The 9451-nt window shown below is 53.8% G+C and overlaps 1 protein-coding gene across 1 annotated transcript; it reads left to right on the forward strand.

The window, feature by feature from the left end:
- The first annotated feature begins 4581 nt into the window (after positions 1 to 4581).
- DIO3 (iodothyronine deiodinase 3) lies at positions 4582 to 6499 on the forward strand. The gene has a single exon (XM_084520955.1). The coding sequence runs from the start codon at positions 5071 to 5073 to the stop codon at positions 5893 to 5895; it is 825 nt and encodes a 274-aa protein (XP_084377081.1). The 5' UTR covers positions 4582 to 5070; the 3' UTR covers positions 5896 to 6499.
- Positions 6500 to 9451: the final 2952 nt, after the last annotated feature.

Here is a 9451-nt window from a genome sequence, read left to right on the forward strand (position 1 = left end):
CGTACATCTACACATTGTCCTTGCAGTGAAGCGGGTTTGGGAAATCTTTGCCCTTAACACATTCTCACAAGCCAATCCCACCTAGGACCAGTCTGATAACATTGCTAAGGCAGTCTGATGGGCTAGTCCTGGTACTGCCCTGGCTGCATGCTGTGGCTGTTTATCTTGTGCCTTCTCTACATTGCATCTGTGATCATTTGGTTTTGTCATGAGCAGGGAGCTAACCTAGCAGGAAATAACTCAGTTTGTAGAGCTAAGTTTTTCTGCTCCCTTAGTTGCCCAAACCAGGTCTCCACGGGTCATTGCAGGATCACAGTGCAAGAAGCAAGGAAGGAACAATGGGGTAGGAAATTGCACCTTTTGGTGTTCATCAAGTTGCACTGTAAGTAGTGCTATTACCACTATTTCAGGGGTCCTAAAGTAAACCCAGTCACCAAAATCATCCAGGTTCAAAAAAAAAAAAAAAAAAAAAAACAGATCCAGTAAAATACCCTCTCACTCTCTCACTCTCATCCAGATCCTTCCAGTTATCTGGTTTCTATCACAGCCTGATAGGCTGCTGGCACAACAGGGGCACTAATGGTGTAGAAACATGTGCAGAAACCCATCAGCACATCAGGGGACTGCTACTAAGTCAGTGCTGCAGAGCTTTGGCAGGTGGCTCACAGGCTCAAGAAAATGTTGGTTTCCACTTGGGGTGGGAGCTGAGTGTTGCACTACAAGACCTATAGTTCTGGAATCAGTCCTCCCTCCAAAATAAACAATTCTATCCCAGTTCAACCCAAAATGAGCAAGAAGTGGGGAAAAGAAAAACATTAATAAGCTTCAGTGAAGGGAACCTCTTTGTCATATATGTCATACTTGTCATGTATTCAAAGGTGAAAATGCTGGGGTGGGGAATCAAAGCCCATGGCTCTGCTAGTGATTTTACACACCAGTCTGCAGTGCAGCACTTAATTTCTTTCAATTCTCTAAGCTACTCAAAGTATTGGCTGGCTCCTTGACTTTGCATGTTTTTTTCTTGAGTCATGTATATATTAAAAAAAAGGAGCAGAATTAAAACATGTGTCATCTAAAAGTGATGAAAGGTTACAAGGGATGTAGGTCCAAAGAGATCCAGACCCATGTGCAGACTCCAGCCTTCCAGTAACTTCTTTGCAGAGGCCTCGCTAAGGGCAAACAAGTGCAAATGGAGTTTAGCCACCTTGGATTTAGCATTTACCCAGTTCTTACAGATACCAGACAGCAAACTACCGCTGCGCTGCCGCACCTCTCCACAGCTGCTGGAAATGAGTGGCCGTTTACACGAGGTGAAATTGCTCAGCTCTTATTTCAAGGCCCAATCCAAACTGCAGTGGAGGCTTTTTCATCTCCCTCTCATAAAGCTCACTTCTAACACGCTAATGACATGTAGCCTAGCTGACATGAGAGGTGGAATTCTTCCAAAATATATTTTGTTTCCTGTCAGAAAGCATTGCGTGCCTTTGCCCAGGAAATTATAAAACAGAAAATAAACATGTAAATATACCATTTCAACACATCCTCTACATCAAAGCTTGTTTTTAATGTTTTTAATTTCAGCTTTTTGAGGTTTTGTTTTTATAAGTTGCTGAATTTGTTTTGTAGCTCCTGTTTATAAAAGAACTTTTAAAGAGTTACAAGTTACATTTATCAAATCAAGAAAAACTACAACTATAAAGTTCTCCAAAAGTCAAATAATGTGAACCCTGCAAGTGCACGCATGCAGACACACACACACAAACTTCTATATGCATAAGGTTATTGGCTGATGAACCACAGACCACATGCAGAAGAGTAAAAACCACCCATAACCAGATGTGCCACTGTAAATCTCATATTTTAGACTATATGCTATGAACGTGCAGGAAGACACAAGTTCCCACAGTATTAGTAGCAGCAATAGGGATTCCTAGAATCACCCGTTACCTTCAGGTACCTAAAAATAGCCCAACATCCCAGAGGAAGGTACTGCCCTTGTGAAATATATGGAGGGCTTATTGGGGCATGATTTTGAAAAATATCCAGCACAACATAGACACACGAATGGCAGTAACACATCAAACCTCCCTAAAACCAAAGACAGAATTTCACCCTTTCCCACAGAGTTTTGTGTAAATACAAATGAATGCTGTACTTAGACTGAATGCAGCAGTGCATGACTTGCAGAGCCATGCAGAGCCACCGCTTCGTTAGGAAACAGCAGCCTCAGGTTATACTTGAATTTTCCTATGGTAGGGAAGGGTAACGGTGGGTCATTGTAGCAAAGTGCTTCAGTTCTCTGCCCTATCCACAGCTGAATAGGAAACCCCAATTCAATAGTTTCCTTCAAGCTATAAAAATAAAACAAAGTTTATTCCAGGGATTAGGGAAAAATGCATTTCCAAAGTCCCTATTCAGCTACAAATACGCTATATAAGACCAAATACTTTTTTTTTTTTACCTCAGAATATCTCTCACTGATCTGGTAGAGCAAAGTTTGTTGATATTCAGGGTTGCAAAGCCATCTGTTTACTCAGGCTTTTGTCTGTCAGCATAGTTTGAAGAGGTCGCTTTTAGAGATCAATTTTTTTTTCCTGGGGGTTTCTTCAGAGCTACCACAATTTGTTATTGCATCTGTTTAGAGGCTTTAATTTGTGGTTTTCAAGATTGCATAACTGCACAGAGAGGTGGTGAGAGGCCCACATGAAGAGTTCAAAATAAGTTTGACAATATAGTAAATATCTACTCAGTAATTTTCCCTGGACTGAGCACTACAGAATGCCAAAAAAGTTATTAGTCAGGCTAGTGTATGAACGTGTCATTATGAGGACCAGAGCATATATTTCCATTCAGATACTACAACACTGAATTCACTCTACTCGCTGTTGACACCAGCTGATCCATGATCCATGGGGGGCTGCAACCCAAGTGCCTACTTAGATTGTTCAAAAAGAGTCTGTTTTGAACCAGATATAGAAAAAAAAAAATAAAACGAGATTTTAATTGTGCCTTTTATTCAGGGTTCTCATAATAAGTTACATAAAAAATGAAGTAAGCCGCCTGGACTCCCAGGAGGAGGCTCAGCATTAGTTTTTCCATTTTGCAGATGTCAAATGGGAGGCGCAGAGACGTGCACAGCCACGTCTGAAGAAGTGCTCGCTGCACCCGGGGCAGGTTGCAGGTCCTGTGAGTCACTAGGAATCTGTAGCCAGATACCTGGCATTGACCACATGCAGAAACAGGTCTCTGATATGCACATTGCGTGTTTTGGTTGTGCATCCCCAGGGTCCAGGCAGCAGGCACCTGTGCGCACTGCTACAGCAGTTTCTGGATGCCTGAGTCACACCTGCATAGCAGAGGGCAGCACTGGACTTTTTGGGCAACCCTAACAGCCCTTTCTGAAGAAGCTGGTGAGGAAATGATGTTCATGCCACAAGCTGGGAACCCTGCATCAATGGAGTGGCAAGGCTGTGAACAGAAATGTCGGTTTTTGCCTAGGATTGTGTCTAGACACCAAACTAGATTTAAGCCACATACCTCTAGTACAGATCTCCATCTAGCCCAGCAAGAAGGAATTTATGGGCTATAAATTCCTCCTGCCCGGGAGAAGGCTGGACGCAGCTAGTCTGTGCTCGCGTCTGCGTACTGCAAGTATTTAACGGCCAGTAACACAGCCCTCAACCCTAAAACTGGCATTCATGTGTCAGCTCCGTGGACAGGACACACGGGTCCACCTGACGTTGCCCACGACGTGCCTCGCCACCCCTCTGCATGAGGACTTCACTAGGTCCATGACGCGAGGGGCTGGGATTTCTACTTCTCAGGACAACACAACACTGCTGCCTCCTCCTGGGTCGCTGCAGGGGGGCATCGAGGCTTCCAGCTCACCTGGGTGCAGTGGGCGACGTAGTGGGGGCCATGCTCAGCTGTCCCTACTGCCGACGGGAGGGGTTCCGGGGGACAAGCCCAGAGGACGGGACGGGACGGGACGGGACGGGACGGGAGTGCAGCCCCGGGAACGCTACTCCGGCCCCATCCAGGCCGCCGTCGAGCTCTCCCGACGGCCTCCCCGCGGCACGGCCCGGCCCCGCCTTCACACCCGGCCGGCCCCGCCGGGCAGCGGACACCCGGGGGCCGGGGGGGAGGGGGCGGCAGGGCCCGGCGGTTCCCCCCCCCCGCCGCCACCAGCACCGGCACGGCCGCCGCCGCTTCTCGGGCAACAGCTCCCCTTAGCGGCCGCAGCGCCGCCCGCCGCCCGCCCCTCCTCCGCCGCGGGGCAGCGCCCGCCGGCCGGAGCCCACCTGGCACCCCCCGAGCCCCGCCGCGGGGCCGGGGCAGCGGCCGTCGCCCGCCCCGTCCCGTCCCGTCCCGTGCGCCCCGTCCGTCCCGTCCCGTCCTGTCCCGCCCCGCCGCGGGAGGACGCGGGCGGGGCCGCGGGTTCGAGCCCCGGTGTCCCCGGTGCCCGGTTGTGGTTGTGCCCACTTGTGGCCGTGCCCGCGTGTGGCTGTGCCCGGTTACGACTGTGCCCGGGCCAGGGGCTGAGGAGCGGGGAGGGACGCGGCGCGGAGCGGGCGGCCCGTCCCTGTCACCTGCGGGCGCCGCCGGGACGGCGCTGCCTCGGCCCCGCTCCTGAGCGGCCCCGGTCCCGCTGTCGGGGCGGGGGGATGGCCCGGGCTGCGCCTGTTGCATTGTCCCTGGCGGGGCTGGCAGCGAGCGGCCGCCGCTATCTGCGGCCGGGAACCCCGGCCGTGCCCTATCGCGGACTCTCTGCTGGGGCCTGATAGCGGCTGCTCCCTGCTCGGCTGCACGTCCCCTCGCAGCTCCCGCCGGGGCTCTCTCCCCCTTTGTCTGTGTATTTTTAGGTCATTAGAGTGGAGGGGTAGGTAATCCCCAGGCTCAAGTTCCAGAGGGGCGGGTTCTGGCCGGAGGTGGAGTCACTTTTCATTTAAATCCCTGACTATAAAATGGGCTTAAAGAGAAGCGGGATCTCAGCCGTGCCGCGCAGACCCCGGCAAGCAGGGTACGTGGGGGCCCCCGGGCAGCCGGCGCCCCGCAACACCAGCCGCGGCGATGCTCCACTCCCTCGGCGTTCACACCTTGCAGCTGCTCACCCAGGCGGCCGCCTGCATCCTCCTCTTCCCCCGCTTCCTGCTCACCGCCGTGATGCTCTGGCTCCTGGATTTTCTGTGCATTAGGAAGAAGATGCTGCTGATGCCCACGGCGGAGGAGGTGGCCAGAGCCAGCGAGGGGCCGCCCCCCGACGACCCCCCAGTCTGCGTGTCCGACTCCAACCGCATGTTCACGCTGGAGTCGCTGAAAGCCGTGTGGCACGGGCAGAAGCTGGACTTCTTCAAGTCGGCGCACGTGGGCTCCTTGGCCCCCAACCCCGAGGTGATCCAGCTGGACGGGCAGAAGAGGCTCCGCATCCTGGACTTCGCCCGCGGCAAGAGACCCCTCATCCTCAACTTCGGCAGCTGCACCTGACCCCCGTTCATGGCCCGCCTCCGGTCCTTCCAGCGCCTGGCCGCGCACTTCGTGGACATTGCCGACTTCCTGCTGGTGTACATCGAAGAAGCACACCCCTCCGACGGCTGGGTCAGCTCGGACGCAGCCTACAACATCCCCAAGCACCAGTGCCTCCAGGACAGGCTGCGGGCAGCTCAGCTGATGAGGGAAGGGGCGCCCGATTGCCCCCTGGCCGTGGACACCATGGACAATGCTTCCAGCGCCGCCTACGGTGCCTACTTCGAGAGGCTCTACATCATCCAGGAGGAGAAGGTGATGTACCAGGGAGGCAGAGGACCAGAGGGCTACAAGATCTCGGAGCTGAGGAGCTGGCTAGACCAATACAAAACCCGGCTCCAGAGCCCCAGCACGGTGGTCATCCAAGTGTAAAAAGGACCTGGCAAAAGGCGCAGAGGCGGAGAGGGGAGGGGAGGGCGGGAGGAGAGGTGGCGAGGGAGAAGGCACCGCGACGCGGATGGCAGGAGCCCTCCTCCCCGGGGACACTCGAAGGAGGCTGCCGTGCGAGCTTTCGAGCAAGATGTGCCATAGTCCTTTCTCTATTCAAATCATGTTGATTTGCCAGCCACGCTCTGTCGATACTGTATTTCCATGTGCGTTTTGTAAATAACTCTTCTTTTTTTTTTTTTTTTTTTTCTTTTATTTGGAGAAGCGTTTACTAATTTTTAAGGAGGCTCTCTTCCTTCGGGATCTGTTCCCAGCTGCGTGTGTGCGCGGGTGTGTGTCTGAAAAGTTGTGTACAAGTGCTCCGTGCTGCCTAGCAAGTGCTAACTGGGATTTCTAGTATTTCTTTGTGATGACCGATTTTGAAATGGGTTTCTCTAATGCCAGGAAATCGTGTCTGATGTTGTCAAATGCTAGAACTGCCAATAGCCAGAGCTGAACGGAATGTCCTATTTATGGGGGGGTTTTGTAAGACGTTCGTTCACCTTTTTTTTTATGAATTTTTTTAAATAATAAAGGTTGAGTAAATACACGTCTAACCTTGCCCGTCTCTCTCTATCTCGCTCCAGAGCGCCACATTCACTTTCCCTTTTGCCTACCTTGTAGCGTCCTCTTCGCGGCTGAGGAGGGGAAGGCGAAGCGGCAGGAGGGAGAGGATGCGCAGCTGGGGGTGGCGAGCAGGGCTGCGGCAAGACCCGAAGGAGAAGGGGGGCAATGAGGGTCCCCAGGGGAAAAACACACCTCCGGGGCTCCCGCGGGAGGGGGAACGACGCTGGCCCTAAAACCCACCCCCGGGGGACTGCGCGCTCCCACTCTCACCCCTCTGAGCCGCCCCGCAGGGTTGCGCCCAGGGAGAGCGAAGGTGCAGAGGTGAACCTCGGCCAAAACAAGTGAACCTCAGCCAAAACTCCGGAGGGGGAAAGCCGCCCCAGCAGGGTGAGCCGCCCCGTCGAGGACGCCCCGTCGCGAGCGCGCAGGCGGCTCCGAGGTGCCGGTGCCTCCCCCCTGGTTGGGAGCGGGCGCGACCGCACCTGCGGCCAGGCGGGACCGGCCCTGAGGGGCTCGGGCAGAGGGGCTGGGGGCTCGGCCCCCCGGGGGCCGCGCTTCCAGAGGGAGAGGCAGCGGGGGGCAGCCGGAGTTGGCCTCCAGGTGATGGCGAGCGCGGAGAGCATCCTGAGAGCCCCGCCGAGGCCGCCCGGGAGCCGTCAGGCACCTCCCGTTGTGCCTTAGGGCAGTGGCACGACGGGGCGGCCCCGGCGGGGCTTTCCTCCCCAGCGAGCTTCGGCAGGGGGCTCGCAGCCCGCGTTGGAGAGACGGGGGCCGAGAGGCCCCCAAGGGACCCACGAGTCCCCCTGGACCTTTTAGGACAATGAGTCCCGTCGAGCCCCGACGGCACGCCTCTCAGCCTCCCCGACGCCAAGCTCCGCGCCCTCTCCGGTGCCCCGGAGCCCAGGGGAAGCCTCGGGAGCATCCCCAGCTGCGGGGCAGCATCAGCGGCACCCCGGCTCCGCTCCTCCAGGGGCTCATCCCTGTGGGCTCCGCACCCCGGGGTCGGGGGGGAGGCGTCGGTGGCCGAGCGGCTCCCAGCGGCCGGGCCGGGCGGCACCTTGCGGCGGGGGTGCCCCAGTTCCCCTCCTCCGGCCCCACGAGGGACCGGGCCAGCTCTTTTCGCCAGCCCCGGCTTTGCAAGCATCTGCCCGGCGCGGCACAATCTCGGCTGCCTCTTACATAAGGATGGAGCCGCTCCGCCGCCTTCACACGGGCTTCCTGCCGCGGGAGGAACCCAAGTCGGTTGGGGCGATGCGAAAGGCACCGGAGGAGACCGGAGGAGCCCAGGGCAGCAGGTGGAGGTCCTGGGGAGCTCCGCCAGCCCCGGGGCCGCTGCTTCTCCCCGCCACCCCCCCGGTGCCACCGTGCCCCGGTCCCCTTTCGCCACCCCACAGCCATCCTTTGGGGCTGGTGCCCGTGGGGACCCACGCAAAACCCGGGGCTGTCTCCTCCAGTCCGGGCACAAGGCTGGCAACAGCCTTTTTTTCTCCACAGCTTTTTCTCCTCGGTTTATAATAAAGCCCTTCTTTGCTTTTGTCACCTCGCTCTCGCCTTTCCGTGCCTGCTTTTGGCATGATTTGGGTAGGACCCCGAGTTGCGGCTGACCCCCCGGTACGTCCCCACCCGGTCCAGCCCCCGGGACATTTTCCAGTCATACGGAAAGAAGAGGTCACTGTCCTTGCCTGGGTTCTTTCTACTAGTGAAAGAAACTCTCGTCTTCACTTTCTGCTACTAGCGGATTTTGGTCAAAGGGTATCGGAGGTCAGGGGTTTTTGTTTGTTTGTTTGTCGTGTTTCTCAATAAGTCAGCTCTCTAAAGCTACATGCCTCCTTTAAACCGAACACAGAGCTCTTATTTATCACTTTGTCTTTAATCAGCATTAGAAGAAGAAAATGCAGTGAAAGCCCAAAACCCCTGAAAGAGATCACACTTCTCCTCTGCACAAATCAAAGTTATCTGCTCCTATTATGCCTTCTATTTAAAATGAATCATGAGCCTCCATCCCAGTGAGCTTCCTCGGGGGTACTTGTTTAGCACAGATTGGAACAATATGCTCTACATCTAAAAAGCCCGGGGTGTCAGAAGCCTCTCCAGCTGATACAGAGTATTGGGAAATATCGTATCTTTAAAACACATTTTTATTGCCTTTCCACCCCTCCACCCCCCCAAGCGCCTGACAAACAGAAGTCAGAGAGCAGGGAAGAGATTTATCAGAGAGAGAGATCTAAGTGGTGATTACGTGTTCTGTCAATAATTAATTGAATTATGTCCTCAGCATAATCGCATGCAGTCCTCAAGCTGGGAGGGGAACAGCAAGAAGGAAGTCGTCGTGTGGTCGGAGGGGGATCTCAGGACATGGTTCCAGTCATTGAAATGTGATGTAACATTGCAGTCTGGTGCATTCTGAGGCACAAATGGGGAAATACAAGTGAAACCAAACACTAAAGTATTATTTGCTTTACAACAGACAGGCAGCAAAAGCACTTGTTTTTGTGGCTTTTTTTTCATTAGTTGTTTTCATTACTACTTTTTTTTTTTTTTTTGCTGGCGATTTAAAGGTGTTCAATGATGAACAGACCAGAGATCTTACTCCTCTGACCCATAAACTGTATGTTCTTGGTTTTGTATTGTTCACCGCACACTAATTGACTAAATTTGATGTGTCTGATGTTTGAAGTAAACTGGATGAAATTAAAATCAGTCCAGCAAAACATCATATATCTGATATAAATCTAGAAATGACACATTCAAAGAATCTTGCAAGCAAATTCTTACCCTGACACTAATTTTTCTGTACTTCTTCCAGTCACAAGGGAGATCATCATGTCATTATTAATTTATTATTTACTAAGAGCTGTTAGAGTGCTCTTTTGGTACACAAATGCAAGAAAACAAAGGGCTTGATTCATTTCTCTCGCAAGTTTTGCACTGGTGT

Source organism: Aythya ferina (genome assembly GCF_964211825.1).
Source record: "Aythya ferina genome assembly, chromosome: 5".
Classification (NCBI taxonomy): Eukaryota; Metazoa; Chordata; class Aves; order Anseriformes; family Anatidae; genus Aythya; species Aythya ferina.